This window comes from Bactrocera tryoni, chromosome 4, assembly GCF_016617805.1.
Source record: "Bactrocera tryoni isolate S06 chromosome 4, CSIRO_BtryS06_freeze2, whole genome shotgun sequence".
In the NCBI taxonomy this organism is placed as follows: Eukaryota; Metazoa; Arthropoda; class Insecta; order Diptera; family Tephritidae; genus Bactrocera; species Bactrocera tryoni.
In genome coordinates, this window is record NC_052502.1 from 61436564 (window position 1) to 61459585 (window position 23022).

The 23022-nt window shown below is 34.1% G+C and overlaps 1 protein-coding gene across 3 annotated transcripts in view; it reads left to right on the plus strand.

Moving 5' to 3' along the window:
- Positions 1 to 23022, plus strand: part of LOC120774809 — a 45618-nt gene that overhangs the window by 10908 nt on the left and 11688 nt on the right. For 2 of the 3 annotated variants that reach the window (XM_040104607.1, XM_040104609.1), the window contains exons 2-11: positions 6784 to 7135; positions 7208 to 7413; positions 10226 to 10270; positions 13940 to 14075; positions 15377 to 15580; positions 18863 to 19111; positions 19169 to 19321; positions 19392 to 19522; positions 21621 to 21704; positions 22345 to 22498. In XM_040104607.1, the coding sequence (XP_039960541.1) occupies positions 7004 to 7135; positions 7208 to 7413; positions 10226 to 10270; positions 13940 to 14075; positions 15377 to 15580; positions 18863 to 19111; positions 19169 to 19321; positions 19392 to 19522; positions 21621 to 21704; positions 22345 to 22498 (1494 nt within the window). In that variant the 5' untranslated portion in view covers positions 6784 to 7003. The remainder of the gene's footprint in view (positions 1 to 6783; positions 7136 to 7207; positions 7414 to 10225; positions 10271 to 13939; positions 14076 to 15376; positions 15581 to 18862; positions 19112 to 19168; positions 19322 to 19391; positions 19523 to 21620; positions 21705 to 22344; positions 22499 to 23022) is intronic. The other variant, XM_040104610.1, reaches the window with a different exon arrangement.

Consider the following 23022-nt stretch of genomic DNA (forward strand, 5'->3'; position numbering starts at 1 on the left):
ATGGCCTCAATATGTTGGTTATTTATTGTAATATAAATCAAAACTAATGTCCAATTATTCGCCTTTTCCTAAACAATAACTGAATGATTTTTCGTTTAAAACTTTTCAGCCGTTTAATTAACTGTCAAATCTTAAATTTTAAGGGTGGAAACACCAATTAAACTTCGACTAAAAATAGCAATAATCGTTTTGTTTGAAGTTTAATTGCTTTAATTTCAACTCAACTGAGTGTAGTTGAAAACTGTAACTGCAACCATTCAGGAACATTTAAAGTGTCTCGTTCTATGTAATCTGCTGTGTCCAGGGAACAAATGTTGGTTATATATTACTTAATAGTTTAATATAGAATTTGTACTAAACGTGTACACTGTCTGTCTGCATTATATGGACCTGTATAACGCTCTGACATGAATGGACCAATTTGGACTTAAATATCCGCGAAGAGTATCAAATAAAGTTGATTTAGTTTGGTTTGGCTAGAAGAATGGGCAAAAATTACATCTGTAGCTATCCAAAAGCCCTCCAAGGTGCTAAAATACATGTAAATGGCTATAGTCACTTGCACATTAAAATGCACTGCTTTTACTATACATATATCCACTATAGAGCTTTCGTCATAGTTACGCACAATTTTCATTCATTCATAACTTACTGACCTTGTATTTTGTATTTGGCAGACTGAATATTACTGAAGATTCTATCCGTCTTCTTACTTTCTTATTAGTATAAAAGTAGCAGACTAATTAAAGTGATTATCTTTATTCCGATGCCTTTCGGTTTGTTACACAAAAGTAATAATATTAAAAAGGGTTTCGTATTTTTTGTTATCTTTACGATTCAACTATGATATGTCTAATATTGTCTAAATTCTTAATGAAACAATATGTAAGAGGCTTAAATACCAATTACATCTACTAAAAGGCACTAGCGGTTAAAATAAATTATTTGGTCTACACCACAACAGTTCATGCTATAGAGTAGTATGTCAAATAAAATTTGATCCTTTTAAAATAATATTTAAAATAAATGAAATGAAATTCTTTAACCATTGCTACCAATATAAATGATGTTCTGAGGGCATTGGAGCGTATTATAATAAAGAGTAATTTGTAAAATAATTATAACAAATTGAAAAAAAACTAAATCTCAGCAATTTTTTCTGCGATTACTTGCTAATGTTGAAATAAAAAAGTTTTTGGTTGATCATTTATAAAACTATTTTTAGACCGCCTGTTAGCACGAGGATCGGCAAAACGAAAATTAAATTGGAAGAGAACTTTCTATTAAATATAAAGGTGTCGGTGTTGGGAAAAGAGAGAAACGAAACAGCAAAAATCGGCTGATTTTGAAATAATCAAATAAATATTGTAAGGTAAATCATCATATACATATAAACAAGCAGGACTCCTGATTCAAGAGTGTAAACCTCAAACTAAATGGTTGTTATTTATTTTTATTATCATTGTACGAATGAATTACATACCGATTCAACTTGGTTTTTATGTTTCTGCAATCGCCGTATTAATACCTCTATCACGGTTTTCAACTCCACCGGGTTGAATTGAAATTGAAGAATTCAACATAAAAAGATGAATAATTATTAAAATGATAATTATTTAAAAGATATTAACGGTTGAAATTTGACTATTTTTGGAAAAATTCTTTATTTCTTATTAATTTTATAACTCAATGAAAAAAAAGTATTATGAATAGATTTTTGGAGATTCTTTCTTAGAGGTGTCTAGGAACGTATTTTTCAGAGTACCAAACGAAAAAAAAAAATTTTTTTGATCCACCATAATATGCATTGATGTTTGACGATGAATATCTCGTAAACGCTTAACTTAATCGAAATATCATAGTATACCATTTTTATAGAGCAGTAAATTTCCTACAAAACTATGTGTTTCATCATTCATAATAATTTTTTTTCATTAAGTTATAAAATTAATAAGAAATAAAGAATTTTTCCAAAAATAGTCAAATTTCAACCGTTAATATCTTTTAAACGGTTGGGTTTACGAAAAAATCATAAGAGACCATATTTTAGAGCATTCAATTTCCTACAAAACCTAATTAACAAGATATTTTTTCAAGTTGTTAGAAGCGAGATATAAATTTTTCTATCTGATAATAAGAAAAAATAGAAAACCGTTAGGCGGAGGACCTTTCCGTTACAATTAAAAACTCATATTTGGAGAGGCTTTCTTAGAGGTGTCTAGGAACCTATTTTTGCGAGTACCAATTGAAAAAAAAAATTTTTTTTTGAATCACCCTAATGTACATATGTATTAATGCATTATATTGTAGCTGAAAGCATGTAATTTTGTCAATCATAAGATTATCTACTGTCAGTTAAATTGGACGACAGAGATATGCTGATTCAATTGCCTTTAGCCATTTGAGTACAACACAATATACATATTCTTACATTAAAATGTGATTTTTGGTCAAATAATCGGTCACAAGTGTCATTCGAATGTTAGATCTGAGCAATTTTTGGTCGTCAGTCAATTTGTGCGTAAGTCTAAATGTTAGGTCAAAATGCGATAAGTCGATGTTTTGGAGATGTTTAATTCCATTTCCATGAATTTCATTATGATTTCGCCTGATTTTTGATGAATTCACGCACAGTTTCGATGGAATTTCCGGTGATTGGCCCACATGTTGATCGTCATTTATGTCCTCACTACCACTTTGAAAACGTTGAAACCACTCGTGCACTCTGCTACGGGATAGGCAATCATCGCCATAAACTTGTTCATCAATTGAAACGTTTCGGTAAAAATTTTACCAGTTTCAAAACAAAATTTAATGTCGGCTCTTTGTTCGAAGCTCATTTTCGCACCGATAACACAAACATACTGACACTTAAAACGCAATAACTTCACTTCCAATTAATGATATGTCATGAAATTCTCACTGGACCATCATTAAAGATAGCAGATTCACTTGTTCAGGTTGTGTAATTTTGTGTGAATTCATCGATTTTGAGACAATACGTCTTTCAAGAGTGATCGAGTTAAAAAAGTGTCTTTCGGTATTAAAATAAAATATCGAAGTTTATACATTTACTTATCCGGAGGTTAAATAACGGACGTTATAAATATTCCCTCTCATTATAAACTATGAGTAACAAGTAAGGAAAAGATAAGCTCAGACGAAGACATTATCGTAATTTGTAATAATTAAACATAATAATTATTGATAACATTTAATGAAGTATCTATAGTAGATCATTCTTAATTTTAAACAATTATACGAGTATTAATAGTTGGATGCTATTCTTGGTCGAGCTCAAATAGATTTGATAGTTTTCCAATACTACTGTAAAAATCGGCGGCAACAGGACCGTCACTCCGTTCTAAAGTAGTTGCTTCACTAATATTTCCTGTGATCTTTTTGATTACTAACGTGTATCGTTGCATTGCATTATATAGGTTGATTGAAATTATGCTGAGAAATAATACGTGAACCAATGTTCAACCGAACAATAACTCACATATTCAGACATTGAGGGTATATCTAGAGAATTTTGAAATACTATTTTAAAATAGACGTTTTCATTTTCATCACTAACAGTAACGATAGATTTACAGGCATCGCTTGGCAACAGTATTCTATCTGGAAATTAATTTCGCCATCTTCTTCATTTGTGGCGGCTATGGTGACCCGATTACTGAGAAAGTTATGATCCAAGGCATATCTTTTTTATTTCCAGGAAAAGTACTTTCAATTTGTGAATTGCAGTACAGAAATTGTCTGGCAATGCGTAGTTTAATGCGTTGCATATTTGGTTGCAGTTCTATTCTATGATTCCCAATATCTAGCAATTGTTCAGAAAATGTTGTTCAATCATATAGTTTCAATACTTCACCATAAGAACGATTGTTTAAACTTCCGTTAATCTTATTGGACTAAGAAAACCGTTTAAATCTTGCATCGTTCTGTGCAATGCATCGATAATATTTGTCAACTATTATGCACTAATCTCAAATTATGATTGAACTTTGTGTCAACTTTATGTTTACTTTTATGTTACATGTTGTGTTTGGTTTGTGATTTCAGTGATTGCTATTTTTAAATCAATGAAAATATTAGTATGTTAAAAAAGTCTTGCGGTATTTTCGCTAGTTGGCGCTGAAAGCGCGTAGTTCTAGTTTTATTCGTCGCATCGGGTCATGCTATACCTTTTTGGAAAGCTCATTTCACGCGCGAATACTTGTTTGATTGATGTCGTTTCTTTTATGTCGTTCGTGAGTTAATAGCGTCGCAAATATCGTGCAAAATAAAGAGAAAATACGGCATATTTTACAGTACTACTACGATAAAGGCAAAAATGCATCCCAAGCCGCCAATAAAATTTGTGCAGTTTATGGATCCGATACAGTTTCTATTTCCACCGCACAACGATGGTTTCAACGTTTTCGCTCTGGTGTAGAGGTGGTCGAAGATGCGCCACGCACCGGAAGGCCTGTCGTCGAAAATTGCGATAAAATCGCTGAATTGGTCGAAAGAGACCGGGATAGTAGCAGACGTAGCATCGGTCAAGAGCTGGGCATGAGTCATCAAAAATTCATTTCAATTTCAATAAAAAAAAAATTCAATAAAAATACCTTAAGACTTTTTTGACAACCCAATATAAAGTCTTTTGTACTCTATATTTGTTTTGAAATTCTTCACATACGCTTTCAAAATTTAAAATTTAAATTCCTTAAGCAGTTACAGCTTCTGATTACTTCTTAAAACGACTAAACTTATATAAAGAAGATACTTATGTTTTTAACATTCGAATTTAAAAATATTATCATTTGAAGATAATATTGGGCGGGTAGTTCCACTGTAGATGCCTATTTTTGACATGTGTCTTAAATTTGTCAACGATGTTTTGAATGAAATTTTTAATTTAAAAATATTACATTTTGCACATACATATGTATGTATGTACCAGTTCGAACATCTGCCATACTTCACTTATTTTCCACTATAAATTTCTTGCCATTATTAGAAAGAGCGTTACTTACGAGTTAAATCTGCTACTACTTTTCCATATTTAAATCTATTAAAACTAAAGAAAAAAGACTGCTTAAGGATCCACAAAAAAAAAACCAGATTACATTTTGCTCCGGAGCACATTTAAGGCAATCTCTGACTTGCTGTTGTTCTACAGTGAGCGCAGTTCGTTTAGCCGAATGGCTAGTAGTTCCTATTATTTAACGTTATTCTGAAAATTGCTACGGTACTTTATGCTTTCTGCGAATATTTTGCATTTTGCTTTCGTAACCATTTATTTTTTCAATGTTATTAGTCTACATACATATGTACATACATATATCATACTTAAAAAATTTTTAGTGGAAAGAGGTAATCAGTGTCAATTTCAGTACGCATTTCGTTGAGCCGAAAAGGTGGTAAAAGTCATTTTACAAAGAAATAAAGAGGTAATTTGTATTTTTTTAGAAAAAATATTACAACTGACACTGCATAATTTATTGGGTTCATTTAAGTTATTACGTTTTGTTTTTTTTATACCCTTTAAACGGCATGGCTTTCCCTACTTGTCAAGTGAAGAGAAAGCCGTTATAACGGCACATAAAGAAAACGGCATGAGTAATGTTCAAATTGCTTTAAAAATTCAGAGATCCGAGAAAGTTATTAGAAATTACTTAAGAATGGGCAAGAATAATGGTCAGAAGAAAAAAACCAAAGGTAACAAAAAAATTACAGAGCGCCAAAAAGTTCAAATTAAGGACCTCGCAACAAAACAAAAGCTTACCGCTTCACAAATTATAGCGGAACTTGATCTTCCCATTAAAAAACGTCGTGTCCAGAAAATTTTAAACACATCACAAAACGTTGTTTATAAAAAACAAGCTAAAGCTCCGGCACTGACAAAAGCCCACAAGGATGCAAGGATGCAGTTCGCAAAAACGCACATGAAATGGACGTCAGAATGGAAAAATTTAATTTTTTCTGACGAGAAAAAATTCAATCTCGACGGTCCTGATGGATTAAGTTACTTTTGGCATGATTTGAAAGCAAAGGAGGAACCAAGGATGAGCAGGAACTTTGGTGGTGGAAGTGTTATGATTTGGGCAGCCTTCTCTTATTATGGAAGATCCAGAATATGCAATGTTCCAACAAAAATGAATAGCGAAATCTACACGATGACATGTTGGAACTCAGAATTAATTCATTTCTGGAGGACTTCATCAAGGCAGAATCCAATTTTTCAACAGGATAACGTAGCTATCCACGTCCTCGCGTGGTATTCACTGGTAATTGGGATTTGCAAAATAATTAATGGCCTGTTACGCAGTCCAGACCGTTTTTTTACTTCTATTGGAGAACCCTTTGGGGTATTCTGGCAAGAGACGTTTATAAAAATGGTCGCCAATTTAGCAGTGTTTTAGAACTGAAAAGGGCAATTAAGGACAGCTGGGAAAAAATACACGAAGATATCTTAAAAAAACTAACCTGGAGAACAGAGGCCCCAAGCACGTGCTTGTAGTGCTTATACGTTAATCCGCCACTGCATTTAAGGCTATCCCTGACTTGCTGTTGTTCTATTTAGTAGAAAATAGTTTCGTTAATAATCGATAATACTTTTAGAATTGTAACATCTTTTGTTTTGACAGAAATGGTTTGGTAGATTTGCAACCTTAAATGTACCGACCTGATAAAGTGCAGTGTTTGTACATGTGTATATAAAGATATAATAGAAGTTTGGTTCGTGTATCTAAAATATACTTATGTATTTTAATGTTTCTTATTTTGTTACAGGAGCGGTTCATCCATCATTGTAAGAGGCCTTATGTATAAAAACTGTGCACTATTATATGTTGCAGAAGAAATAAGTAACTGCCAATTATTGTAGCTTCACCACAAAACTGTTTGGCTGTACAACATATGTATTTGGTTTGCAGAATCAATTTATTTCGGCGAAATTGCCGTTTAATAATTAAATTTAATATTGTTATGTTGAACTTGCATTCATGTCACAATGAAATTGAGTGTGAGTGCGTATCGCGCGCACGCATCAGCACACAAAAAAATTCTTTCGAGCGGTTACCATTCGCAACTCAACTACGGCAGCACAGGTGCGGCGGTTTCTTCTTCTGCTGTCTTACAAATGGTATGTCAACATACTTACTAAATACCTTTTCATAGAATATATGTAACAATAGTTTTATATTGTTTGTTGCAGGCGGACCCGGCCGAAAACGCAATGTCAGTCTCCAAAGATCGCCATGGAATCGAATGCAATAGTGACACAGATATCGTGAGCCCATCTGGTACGAGTAGCTCCGAGCGGGAACGAACTGGCACTATAAGAAAAACGCAACAACATGGAAGTATCAATGATAATGATAGTAATGCTCATTATTCCGACTTTAAAAGTTCCACACAAAAGTAAGTAAATTAAATCATGGATGGGTAGTTATAATAATGGGTATAGTCACTGATTGCTTTTCGAACGATGAATTTGTCAATACGATTAAAAATTACGCTGAAACTATTGAAATCATAACCAGATATGATCATAGACGGCGCAAATTTCTATTGAAACTGAAGTCGATAAGAAAGTCCTTTCCAATCAATACTGATAGTGGTTTCCTTTGGCTAGGGAATTTAGAAATGCATCAAGGTTTTGTCTCCTGAACGACGAGGATTCGTAGTGGTGTCTAGTGAAATCACGAATAGGTTGCGCGCAGGATCGTTCTCGTATCGAATGTCCAACTGGCAGATGTCAGTATCATCAAATATTGTAGTGTGTAGATTTTTCGACTTGGACCAGTATGGCCAAGTAACAGAAGAATGTGTTATCCAGCAGGGGCGATTCCACTACAGGGAGGTGGCGGCAGGCTAGTAAAGTTTGGGAATCGTTCCAGATATAATCTGTATTTGTACATATTTAAATGGGTCTGCATCAGAGAACTGCAACGAGTAATAAATTTTTGTTCATAATCGGGTATTGATCCGTTACTCTGTTTGATTCTGTCAGTTCGGTTAATGTACACGAATCGAACCGTTTGTCTTCAAATCAGCGATAGAGAACAATTTTGAATCACTAGCGATCAGCTCATAGTACATGATTTGTTTATGAACGTTCGTATTAGCAGAAAATATCCGAAATGATGCATACTCATGCTTCAATGATTGAAATGATCGACTGCGTTCGGTTTGTAAATCATCCCTTAAACACTGATTTACTCGTGCACGTGTGTTCTATTTCAAATACATATGTATGTATAATTGAAATTCCATCGAGTACATACAAGTACATACCACAAATAACTATTCATTTTTTTTCAATCCCCTCATGAAATTCCTTTGGAGATACCATAAAAAAGTTTCCTGAAAATTTGGGTTCTTAATATTAACACCAAGGACTGGACCAATGCATGTAAAAATTTTCATTGAAAATCGTGAATTTTTATATTTAAATTTCTATAGCTCAGAGGCAATTTATGACCTCGCTTTTACTTCAGACACATATTCCTCAGAATTGAACACTCTACAAAAGTGCCCATTGCGACAAAGGCGAAACTCACACCGGCGAGGTAGTAAGGGACTCTAAACCTGATTTTTCCACGAAATTCCCATTTTTTTTGTATTTATCTCGTAAATGACAAGAGTTATAGTAAAAATGTATCTGACAAACTTGTAGAAAATTTTGTTAGCTACAAGAAAGATCCTAGGGCAAAATAGCTATACTTCTCGAGATATTCGGCTTTTTAAGTAAAGCTTTATGGAATTTTCATAGATGGTATGTAATAAAAAATCTATGAAATCTATTGTTCTGATTAGTGCAGAGGCTTGGACGATAACAACAACTGATTAGTCGACGTTGCGAGTTTTCCAGAGAAAGGTTCTGCGAAAGATTTATGGTCCTTTGCGCGTTGGCCACGGCGAATATCGCATTCGATGGAACGATGAGCTGTATGAGATGCACGAGGACATTGACATAGTTCAGCGAATTAAAAGACAGCGGCTACGCTGGCTAGGTCATGTTGTTCGAATGGACGAAAAACTCCAGTTCTGAAACAGAGCAAGAGGAAGACCTCCACTCCGTTGGAAGGACCAGGTGGAGAAGGACCTGGCTTCGCTTGGAATATCCAATTGGCGCCACGTAGTGAAAAGAAGAAACGACTGGCGCGCTGTTGTTAACTCGGCTATAATCGCGTAAGCGGTTCGCTGAACTATTTAAATGTCGTCGTATATCTCCATAAATCTTCCGCAGAACCTTTCTCTCGAAAACTCGTAACGTCGACTCAACAGATGTTGTCATCGTCCATGCCTCTGCACCACATAGCAGGACTGGAATAATATTGAGTGACTTATCGAGTTTTGTTTTTGTTCGTCAAGAGAGGATTTTACTTCTACTTAGTCCGAAGTAGTACCGTTGGCAAGAGATATCCTGACGAAGCTTTTTGTGTTGCTCAACGGTTTACACAGCCATATTAGTTTTACGGAGATACCAAACTTAGTCATCGCGGCAGGCAGCTTCTTTTTTTGCTGTCAAAAGCAGCTTTGAAATCGACGAAGAGGTGGTGCGTGTCGATTCTCTTTTCACAGGTCTTTTCCAAGATGTGGCATATGGTGAATTTCGGGTCAGTTGTTGATTTTCCAGGCCTAAAGGTACACTGATAAGGTCCAATTAGTTATTTGATGGTGGGCTTTAATCTTTCACACAATACACTCGATGGAACCTTATATGCGACGTTGAGGAGCTTATCCTACGGCAGTTGGCGCTGATTGTGGGGTCTCCTTTTTTGTGGATTGGGCAAAGCATACTTAAATACCAATTCTCAATTGCCTACTCAGTCCGAAGTAGCATCTGTTGGCAAGAGTTATTTTGTGTTGGATTTCGAGGCTGACGTTGTTGTTGGTGTCAACGCTGTTTCTTCCTTTCCATTGAATGCGTATTTACGTGGCGGGTCTCGAACCCAAAGCACAACCCTAAGGTGGTCTTCTTACTTTAGCTCGCTTGCAAACGGATGTTCTTTGGCTACCCAGAGGATACTTGGTCTAAGACCGGAAGTCGTGAGCTCTTTGAGCCATATGTAAAAAAATCGTTTCTGGACAGTCTCAATTGAATGGCGATCAAACTTTCCTCACTATAAATTGAACATATATTATATATAAATATATTATGTACATATATTATTTTGATTTAATATAATAAAAATAATACACGAGAAAATTTGTATTATTATTCCAGCAAATCAGATATCAGCGAAAAAAATTTGGACCTGGATGCTGACTGGTAAGTATTTTCGATAACAACTAAAAATTTGTTAATAAATATAATTGATATTTTTACATTTATATAAAAGCCTTTATTGATTTGGTTAGATTTTGTCTTAGTCAAAATCAAAATAATGTCTCGAAATATGTTTCTACAGAATATAATGAGCAAGATCAAGTCAAGTGGACCCCGTATTGTCCACTTGAACATACAAATTAAGTCCATGAACATATTTTATAATAAAATGTATCGCCAAACTTTTTAGTTAATAACTAAGTTTATTTTTATCAGTTAAGCGTTGTAAGTTCATTCTTTAATCAAATGAGCCGGGTAAATAAGTGTATTGTTTTTTATATAAATAACATTTTTAGCCGCTTGTACTATTTTTCTCGAGACTTTGAATTCGCGTCATCTCATATTTATAGTCCAATCCAACGGAAGAGTAGTCAATACTTGAATTCTTTTCGGACTAATATTATAACACTTACAGTTCTCCATAAGAACGTCAGTTGGATTTTTGTGATGTTCTCAGAAGTTAGAATAGCTGATAACTTCGACACTCGTCTCAATTTTATTGGTGGTTCACTTCGCTCCAATGGTAATTTATTTATCATTTATTACCTATAGTATTATTCAGGTTATTGTTGTGAAGGAATTTCGAGGAATGGTGCCGAGTTGACAGTCCGTGTCCGGATAATAATCCGGGTGCGTTTCGGTTACTTAGATCCGACTGTCGTGGATGAAAGTCAGGTCTTCTCTTCTCTATTGATGTACATATATTTTTTCGCCAGGCTTCTCAGATAAATTGCTGTCTCACAAGAATTACACATGTAACATCCGATAAAATCTTTAAAAACGCAAGCTCAATTCGATTTTATTACAACTAAATTAATAACGTATTTATGAATATTATTTAATTTTTATATTTCATTACATTTTTATACTCTTTCAACATGTTGCTGCAGAGAATCATAGTTTTGTTCACCTATCGGTACTCTGTATCATCTAAAACTAATCGAGATAGATATGAATATATAAAGTTCAGGATGATGAGACAAGTTGAAATCCAAGAGACCGTCTGCCCGTCTGTCCATCTGTGCAAGTTGTAACTTGCGTTTCCTTTCACTATGAGGAGAGGCAGAATCGAACTATTGCTACGCCTACAAAACGTCATTAATCGAAAACCTCAACCTGAAAATTGCTTAGGATGAATCTAGCCTTCTTGGTTGAGTTTATATCGCATATGTACATATATGTATCTCATTAATTAGGTTGATTATATTAATACTGATATCTCGAAAAATACTATTGAGACCAAGGGAGTCTGCGGCCTAAAATATAAGTTAGTAAGATACTAAACCAATGAATGTTGAAATCTTTCGCACTATTTTTATACTCTGAACAGGGTATATTAAATTTGCCGCGGTTACACACGATGGCTCCCAGAAAACGTCAGAGACTCTATTAAATATATAGTATTTAAATGATCAGCGTGTCCGTTTTTAAATTTAAATTATTAATTAAAAGTTAAAAATATAAGTGTAAAACATATACAGTGATGAACAGAAGTATTGACACAGCAAGAAAATTTGATTTTACTACTGTTTTTTACCACTTATAAAATAAGTTTTGAATACAAAAAAATCCTTAGTTAGGACGAGTAATTATCAGTTATATTTCCTTTAATTCATTTAATTATCTCTTATATTTATTTAACAGTAGTTATAAAAAGAAAAAAGTGCTAATTTTAGCGAAACAAAAGTATTGGCGCACTACATAAAAATACAAAAAAAAAAACAATGACAAAGTAGCAAACTATATACATATAAAATTAATATTTTGTGGCCAAGCCCCTTTGCTTGATGACTGCTTCCAGCCGGTTTGACATTGATGAAACCAATTTTTGTGTCGTTTCTGCGCCAATATTCTGCCATTCCTCCATTAGTGCCACCTTCAACTCAGCTTTTATTGATATTGCTCGCTTCTTAACGCGCCTATCTAGCTCTTCCCACAAATGTTCTATTGGATTAAGATCGGGCGATTGAGGGGGATGCGGTAATGTATGTTTTATGCGATGTGCCAGCCATATGCGTACATCAAAAGCCGTATGCTTCGGGTCATTATCGTGTTGAACTGTGAATGACTCTGGCAATTTCAACTTTTCGGTACTTTTTTTACATTTCTCTTCCGAATTTCCATATAATATTTCTTGTCCATAATGCCGTCTATGAATTCCAGCTCACCGACACCTGCAGCGGACATACAACCCCACAAAATTACCCCTCCACCGCCATGTTTTACAGTAGCGGCATTGCTGCAACCTTTTTAAAGGATGACAACTATTCATTCATCTTTTAAACTTCCGTTATCCATAAATCTTGAACAGCAATCAATATGTTCTATCCGCAAAAATGGGCCTCTTGGTTAACTATTGCAAGACGTCTCACTGATTATGTAGGATGAATGCACCATGAGCTAAAAAGCACATATAGAGGCCGTGGACAGAACATTAAAAGACCTTAGACACTCCTTTGCTCTCATAGGTGGGATAACTTTTGTATTTGCTGGTGACAGACTCTCCTGTCATTAACAGAGGTACGCGAGCAGATGCCATCAAAGCATGCTTAATATCGTCATCCTTATGGACTTCGATTGAAAATATAAATTTACGGACGAATATGAGAGCTCATCTTCATGGAATCACCGATGGCGAATATCCATAGCGACTACTTAAACATGGGGAAGGAATTCCAATTTTGCTTTTGAGGAATTTAAGTTCCTCAAGCATATGCAACGGGACACGGCTGCTTATTATGGAACTGAAGGACAATTTAATTTAATAGCAACCATTATCACCGGCCCAGAAGCTGGTCAACTAGCTCATATATCGGGGATTGCGATGATCCCAACTAATCTGCCAATCCCATTTAAACGGCTTAAATTTCCAGTTAAAACATCTTTCGCTCCAACTACAAACAAGACCCGAGGCCAAACTTTCGAATTATTAGGGATTGACATACGAAAAGAATGTTTTACTCATGGCCAATTGTATGTTGGTCTGTTTTCAAAGGTCCTGAAAATCAATTTATATTGCTGCCACAAAATAAATTAACACCAAATATCGTTTACAGGGAAACTCTAAATTATTTTTCAGGAGCAGAGAAAGAAAAATATAGAAAGGCCTTTTTACAAAAATAAAAAAAAAATAATAATACAAAAAAATATACTTTCATATCCGTATTTCCTTCATTTAACTAATTTTTAAGGACCAAACGCAAAAACGAGAAAGTGCCCAAAAAATAAGGTGACATTTGAATTTAAACTGCGCGCGTCGAAGGATTTGGAGAATTATTTTTTTTTAGGTTGGTAGTACTGTACTGAGAGTGTATACAAATTTATAACTTTTGAAATGATTGTTTAATCCCCGTGTGAAGCCAGGGCGGGCTGTTAGTTTATTATAAATCGGAGAAAGACGCATTTGAAATAGTTGAATATTTGAATAGAATTTATAAGGCTATAATGAAATTGTAAAGTATGAAGTGCGGTTTTTGCTTAAATTTAATTAATTTTTAATTTTGCATATTCAGACTTAATTATATTCATATATACACATGTATGTGTATATTTTAGCAGTGATTATGTAATTTTAACTCTAAGAACACTACAGAATAATATTTGAAAAAATAGGAATCGATCCAATCAGCGATGGATGAAGCTCAGAACAACTGTCCAAATATCATCAGCGATACAGAAAAAGCCACCATTAAAACGGGAGGACTCCTTTTTAAAGCGATTCTCTACGCGGCAAATTCCAGAAACTCAGGTAACAATTAACTTTTGCTTTCTTCTGTCATATACATAAGTACGAAGTTTACGAATTTTTACATCTGTAAAATAAAATGCAATTAACATACCATGTATTTTTGATTTCGTTCACTCGCCATAAGACTCAAACTAAACGGAAACGAAATTTAAAAGACCCTAGCTTATAAATATGAATAAACACAGATAAAAACAAACATAAATGAATGATAAAAGAAAGATAAAAAATAGAAAGCTTAGAGAAGACAGTATTGCTAAATCAGACTTATATTATTAAAAAATAAACTTAAAACTAATGTAAATAATCCTAAACAGTAATTGTAAATAAAGCTTCTTTCGATCGTGGCATTACAAACTTACAATGATTTTTTCTTTCAAGTCACTCCTTTGGGAATTATGACCGATTCACATAAAACTTTCTTCGTTTTGCTTGACAATTCCTACTTAGATAACGAAGCGCAGAAAGCAAAGGGTGTGTCAGTTTGAAAACTTTGCTTTCTATGCGTCTCTCTAATTAAGGGGGTATTCTGGTCTAGCCCCATGAATTTTACGCATTTTTTAAACTAAGATAAAAAAATGAAAAACATTTTTACTATCAATTTTTTAATGTTTTTTATTGACATTTTAATAATATAAAAAAAATTGCAAGAAGAAAAAAACAAATCGTCAAAAACAAGAAGATTCTTCATTAGTTAGGATGTCGTTATCGGGTTGACCATTTTCAAAAAAAAAAAAAAAAAAAAAATAACAAACTGGCGTCGACTTCAAAAAAAAAAAAATTAAACGATTTTTTCGACCTTTTCGAATTTTTTAAAAATACTTCAAATCAAAATTTTTGGAAATCCAAGGCAGACACGATAGAGCATTGTATAAAGAATACAAATTTCAAAGAAATCGGTTCAGTAGAACTTGAGATATCATGTCAACCACCTCAAAAAAAGTAGTTTCGAGAGAAACGCGTTTAAAGTTTAGGAGACAATTCTAGTGAACACGGACGCCACGTCACAAAATCGGCTGTGTCGCCGAAACTAAGTCGAATTTCGAAAAATCCTTCCAAGGTCATATTTTAGAAAGTCTAAACTTTCAAAATATGCAAAAAAATCGATTTTTTCAAAATCCTAGACCAGAATACCCCCTTAAAAGATGAGAGTTGTGCAACATTTAGTTTGGATTTGCTTTGTTTCGCCTCGATGTGAACGAACTAATTCAAAAGCCATATCGAGCATACCCGTCAAAGCAAATGTCCGATGCAAAGCGAAGTAATTCATATTGATGAATTAATAACGATATCTTTAATTTCAGGAAACGGTCGAAGACACTGGGTCGGAGAGCGCCTTTGGAGAATCTAATAAAAGTACAAAACGTCGGCGTCGATTTTTGCAAAAGCGGCGATCTGTTGTTAATCCAGATGAAAACTTTTATTTCTATTGGTTAATGATACTAACTGTTTCTGTTTTATACAATTTATGGGCTCTTATTGTGCGACAAAGTTTTCCTGAATTGCAGGTAAAGTGTTATTATAAACTGCAGCATCATTAATACATATATGTATATGTATTTATATGTAAATATTTATGGATGTATGTATGTACAAAAAGCGTTCCAAAGTAAACATGATTTTTTTTCAATCTAGCGCCATCTATATGTCGACTGGTGCGTTAGAATCTGCTATCTTTATCGATCCTCCAGTGAGAATTTCATGACATTTCATCGATTGGTAGTGAAGTTACTGCGTTATAAGTGTCGGTATGTTTGTGTTATCGGTGCGAAAATGAGCTTCGAACAAAGAGCCGACATTAAATTTTGTTTTGAAATTGGTAAAACTTTTACCGAAACGTTTCAATTGATGAAACAAGTTTATGGCGTTGATTGCCTATCCCGTAGCAGAGTGCACGAGTGGTTTCAACGTTTTCAAAGTGGTAGTGAGGACATAAATGACGATCAACATGTGGGCCAAAAAAAATCCGTGATCACCGGAAATTTCATCGAAACTGTGCGTGAATTCATCAAAAATCTGCCGAAATCATCATTGACATTCATGGAAATGAAATTGAGCATCTCCAAAACATCGATTTATCGCATTTTCACCGAACATTTGGGCTTACGAAAGGTATGTGCATGGTTTGTTCCGCACAAATTGACGTCGACCAAAAATTACTCAGAATCCAACATTCGAAGGTCATCATTAAAGAGGTCAAAAAGGACAAAAACTTCTTTTACAATATTGTGTATTCACCTGATATGACACCGTGCGACTTCTTCCTTTTCGGAAAAATACATTTGCCCATGAAAGGAAAGCATTATGCAGACGTAGAGGCCATTCCAAAGGCTGGCACCGGCATATTGGCGGCCATACCGGCCAACGAGCTAGAACACTCGTTCGCTTTGGGACCGTCCAAAAGGTTGTATTGAAGCAGAAGGATACTATTTTGAATAAAATAAATTGATTTAGCCGAAAAAATGATTTATTCTGTATTTTTTTAAAGTCCTGTTTACTTTGGAACGCTCCTTATATGACCATTTTCGCAAGTTTTTAGTTAACTTAATAACTAGTTTCTATGAAAAACAAATTTACAATAATTTAGTAATAATTATTTCAAACTGTACCATTGGTGGAAATAAATTTCCCGATCACAACTGTATACATACTTGCTGAGAAAGTCATACTTAAAGTAGCGAAAGATATACATATACTTAAAGTAGTACATTGGTCATGATGGCTTAGAAACTAATTAAAAAGAAGTTAGCTGTTTCAAGGCAGATTGTGGCCTAGAATAAAACGAGTGCCTTTAACTTTTCCGCAACATTACCAAATTGTTCAATAAGTTTTGTCGTTCGATAACAGAGGGCTTTGCTACTAGCGCAAAATTTATTTGTTGGTACACTTTTCATATGTAAATGAAAGTTCATGAAGTTTCATTTCAATCTGTCACCTCATTCTTGGTTTACAAGCCATTTACTGTTTTTTTACAATGGAAAAAATTGAATATCGTGCAGTGATAAAATTAATATTTTTCGAAGGTGTAGCACAAAAAGAAATTCACGAACGAATGTTAAAAGTGTATAATGATTATTGACTTACAATTAGAACAATATGTAGAAAGATGGGTTGCTGAATTTTAAGGTGGTCGTACAAGCTTTGAAGACGATCCACGTCGAAGGACGTCCAAAAAGCGCATAAAACCAACCAGAAATCATAGCGAAAGTACAGGATATGGTTTTGGAAGATCGTCGATGGACTGAGATTTAGTAGAGGCTCAACACATCTCATTAGGCAGTGTGAGCCATATTTTAAGTGAAATTTTGGGTTTTAGAAAACAATGGGGACCGCATTTGCTAACAATGGAACAAAAGCACATTCGAATGCGACTTTCTCAGCAATATTAAAACGGTCCAATTAAAAAGGATACAGTGGATTTTGAGCGTCGATTCACCATTATGGATGAGACTTGGGTCTATCACCATGAATCAAATCAAGAGGCTAAAGAGTGGTGTGAACCTGGTTGTTCGGCTTCGAAACGAGTTCGTGTCCGGAAATCGGCCAAGAAGGTTATGACATCAGTTTTTTGGGACGCGAGAGGAATTTTGTTTATGGATTACTTGCAAACTGGTGAAACAATTAATTCTGAATATTATTGCAACCTTTTGGATCAGTTGAAGGAAAAAATCGTAAAAAAAGACCCGGTTTGCAGAAGAAAAAAATCCCTTTTCATCCAGACAATGCACCGTATCACAAGATCATTTTAAAAATGGCTAAAATCCATAAATTATAATTTGAATTGTTGGAGCATCCACCGTATTCGCCAGTTTTGGCCCCCAGCGACTTCCATTTGTTTCCATCATCATTTTTCATCAAATGAAGAGATCATAATGGCTTTTGAAGCGTATTTTACAGACCTTCCGGATTCTCACTTCAGGGCTGGGATCCACAGATTGGAGGATTGTTGGAGCAAGTGTATAAGTGTTCAGGGAGGTTATACTGAATAATAAAGTGTATTAAAAAAAATGTGTTTTTCTTATCAAACGACAAAACTTATTGAACAACCTGGTAGGTAAGGTTATACGGATACTTACTGGCTGTCACGCCATAAATAGAGCTACAGGTCGTTTGTAATGCTAAATAAAGGTTCAATTTAATACGAGCTAAAGTTTGTTTCGTGCATAATATCAACCCATCTCACAGTTGATTGAGCTTCGAAGCTCTTAGACATCTAAGTCGAGGTTTAGATTACGCCGGACCGAAAGAAAGGAGGCGTTCAATAGTCTCCCTCAACCCTACTACCTTGTGCTTTCTACATGTGTCATCCCATACGGCTTGCATATAATGCTATAAATTTCTTACCTGGGACTAGGCCAACAACCGCCTTACAGGCCTTTCGAAACGCGGCGAGGATTATCCGCGTTTTATCTCTATTTCCCTGCGCACGATCTTGGCATTCCTGCATACCTTTAAGGGATTTTATCTCACCCTGCTCGGTCGGAAATTAAGAAATTTTATTGAGTAACATTAATGATCAAAAAATGCCTCATAGTTAATTATAAAGTATTACAGTGCGTGCATATATTTATAAAAATCAAATTATGTCTTGTAGTATGATTCCAAAGTCAGTGCTTTATTTTTATTGCGGCCCATCATAGATATTAATCTTCGGATGTACTGTAATCATAGCTCCATTACAGGTGTCCTTTTAATAATAATCAGCAAATAATTTCGTTTACATACAATTTTTTTGTCCTAAAATAATAACTTTTCTCCACATTGTATTTTGTTAATATTTTTATTTTCAGCAAGCTGTTCCTATTTTTTGGTTTGTTTGTGATACACTCACGGATGTTGTTTTCGTATTCGATATAGTTGTCCAACTACGCACAGGATATCTCGAACAAGGACTGATGGTTTACGATGATAAAAAATTAGCACTTCATTACATTCATTCTAGAGATTTCTTCTTTGATATCATATCATTGATTCCCCTGGATTTGATACAACTCAAAATCGGTGCAAATCCTCTTCTACGGTTTTCAAGATTTTTTAAGGTACGTGTGGTCAATGTGTATTGCCATACTTTTACTGTATAGCTCTTTCTTTGTTAGGTGTATCGATGTGTAAAATTCTATTACATTGTTGAAAGTAGGACGGTTTGGCCAAACTTATGGCGAGTTATAAACTTAATTCATATTCTTTTAATTTTGGCGCATTGGTTTGGGTGTTTTTATTATCTATTATCGGAAGCTGAAGGATTTCAGGTTGGTACCATACATTTGTTAAAAGCGAGATAATTTCAGTTATTGATGATTTAATTTTTCTTTTATAAAGGGAGACTGGGTATATCCTTACAGACCAGGAGATTACGCGACATTGACTAGGAAGTATCTAGGTAGTCTTTATTGGTCTACGCTTACTTTAACTACAATTGGAGATTTACCAACCCCCGAAACAAATGCAGAGTAAGGCTTTTAATTAGCATAATAAGTTTAAAATACTTCTACTTATTATTGGCTATGTACATACGAGAAAAACGAGTTTCAAACTTTTTTGTCGTATTCATACGCATGTCAAAAAGATTGTAGTGAAGACATACCATATAAAAAATATCTAAATGAATTGCATTGAAGAACCGGAAAATGATATTAAAAATATAATATGGTCTAACGTAAAGATTTTACAATGTGAAAATTTTTGAAAACTACTTAACACAAATGTATACAAAAACCTTTAAAAATGTGCTAAGTTCTGGTGTAACCGAACATTTTTACTCTCGCAATTTGCAAAAGCTGGAAAATGCTTTCAGGTGTTACAAATCTTTATATTAAAAAATTGTTGCGTAGGAATTCAACATGTATTATTCGAAGAAACCGAAAACAATTTCAATTTAAATTGATGTGGGAACGAAGAAAGGATACTAGAACTGGGCGTTCGTACGGACAGTGACATGCAACACAACAACGAGTAGCGAAGACTTTTTAAAAACGACACAGTGAGTCGACACGCGGACGAGCACTGATCAGGTTGAAATAAACTTGTAAACTTAAAATAAAAAACATTAAACTTGAAATAAACTTACTTATAATAAAATGCTTTGTGAAATAACCTTTGTGAACCCATTTCACACATTTTTGTCATAAACTAATGTATATCCAGTATTATACGTTCACTTAATTTTGCTAGGATATTTTAAACATTAATCGGTACATACGGTATAACGGCAACCGAAATGTCATCATATGTTGGATATATTGATTGAAATGTACGAACAATTTTTATTTTGGGTACATGAGGCCTAGTGCACTTTCGGTACAAAAGCACGCTGTTATCATAACAATATTCTCTCTAAATTTCAATACTAGACCTCACAGTTTGACCGATGCTTTCGGTAAAAAAGTCAGCCATAGGACCTGAGATCAAGATATTCGGTATTTGGGGCCATAGTTCCATTTTAACAATTCTTAAATGTGAATACTATGATTACTGTGCAAAGTTGTATTTCAATAACGATATTGACTCCCGATTTATAAACTGTAAAATGAAAAAAAGTCACCTTGAATTTACACTTTTTATATATGATGAATAAATCGATGAGTATACACCACTCACTTAATATTAACACTCGATTTAATATAAAATATAGTATGTATATACATATTTTTTATTTTATTTAAGTATGATCTTTAAAAAATTTGCAGACAGACTACGAAACTAAGGGAACTGGGCATTTAGGTCTTCCCACAATATAAAACAATAATAATAATAATATAAATCTCAATCCTTTTTATGGCTTGGTGGTGTGGGGTGTCGTCGTGTGGGGACATTTTACGGAGTATTATGGTGTTCTTAGGTGCACCAGTTTTCCCAAGTAGAGTGATGTGATAGGATGAGGCTTAGCTTATTTAAACGTATGGGAAGTAGGCGTCCATTCTCGCAATGTAAGATGGAAATGTATGGATTTTGCTTGCTAATAAATTTCTAGTGACTGCTGGAATCCAGGATTTCAGTAAAGGGGGACGGCGCCACGCTTAACGTCAAATTTAGATTCCGTTAAGATGTGAAATTTTATGATTCTGACATATTGATTTCGTGACTTATAGCACTTTTGGTAGTTTTGACATAACCTTCATAAGATTTATCCTGATCATATTAAAATAACTTTTAAAAAATGTTCAAAACACAGACACTTCCTACTACAATTCAATTAATGGCATTATGTAGGCGTACCAGTGGCCCGATTACGCCCATCTACAATACAAAACTTCTTCCTGATCATTTATATACCCATATCCATCTCGTTTAGCTTTAGATCTTACAAAAAACCGGTAGGTAAAGAAAACTCTATTACACTGTAACAACATTTTGCGAGGGTATAATAATCACAATAAATCCCGAAATGCAATTTTAAATAATTTTTATAATGGTAATCAACATAATTGTATTTACCTTTTTGTTTATACCCAAATAATTAGGTTATGTGAAGTGTTAACTCATTACTTGTTGTTAATGAAACCAATTCATTTATTTTTATAAATTATGTTTTTTTTATTCTATCGTAAGACCAAATTTTTCAGTGGACGGCCCAAGATCTATACCAAGACGTGGTATACGATCTAGATTACTGCAATTCGGTTCCAATTATGGGTATGATATACCTTCTATTCTAATTATATTCTCATATTTGATTATGCATATATACTTTCATATGCACTATATGTGCGTACATAAGTTTTTCTTACAACTCAATCGCTTACTATACTGGAATTTTTTATTGAAACTTTTGAAACTTTTGAAACTTGGCAAATAAATCGTGGTCGTTATGTTTTAGATTTTTAAAACCAAAGTTTTCCTTTTAGACATCAAGGCAAAATGGAAACCGATTTTAGTTGGGTAAGGAGATACGTTAATAGTCTTCCAAACAGGATTTCACTTAAAATCGATTTCTGCATCATTATTTTCAATGAATATGCGAATATATTTACGTTAAAGCCTCAGCATAGTGAGCGATTGAGGCTTATATGCAGTATAGGTTTATCAATAATGTTGGGGCTGTCCACGCGATTTTTTTGGAAATATGTTTGTCACTTCAATTGTTATTATTTTAACCTCTTGATTCATAAAAACGCCATCAAAGTTTTCGAAAGTTGTGACAGCCTTCAACACTTATTGATATTACGAAGATATTCGATACTGCTCATGTCATGTGTTTTTCGAAAACTTTGATGCATTATTGTGATTTTTTCTAATCGTTTTGTCTGTCATTGTGGTTTTATGTATCTCCTAGGTATATTTTTACAATTGTCAGCTATCTTATTGGAGTTTTCATTTTTGCAACCATTGTCGGTCAAGTTGGAAATGTGATAACTAATCGTAATGCTAACCGCCTGGAATTCGAACGCTTGCTGGATGGAGCTAAGACATACATGCGTCATCATAAGGTTTGTAAATTTATAAATAAACCAAGTGAGCCATATTTTATGTTAGTTTGAAATCAATGAGCATAAGGAACATGTGAGTAACTGTTTGTTTCTTGTTCCTCTAAATAGTAAATGCTCAATCCATTTTAAAAGTTCCCTTAAAACAACAAAAAAGGTAGAAGATATAGATATACAACAGCTTCAAATTTAAGGGAATTAGGAGATTACATTTAAAGATATTTTTCGAGAAAAGTTTTCAGATATAAATGATCACGATGACGATAAAAGTTGCAATCCGGTTGACTGTACGTCTGTCCGACCGTGCAAGTTGTAGCTTGAGTAAAAATTTAGATATCTTGCTGAAACTTGGTACGCGGGTTCCTTAATACAAAAGGCGTAATCGGACAACTTCCAAGCCTACAAAACGCCACTGACCGAAAACTTATAAAATGCATAGCTAAGCTTTAAATTAAGATATACAACTTTAATTTAGCACAAGGGATCGCAGTGGTAAGGGCACCTGTGGACAAACAATTTCGAAAAAG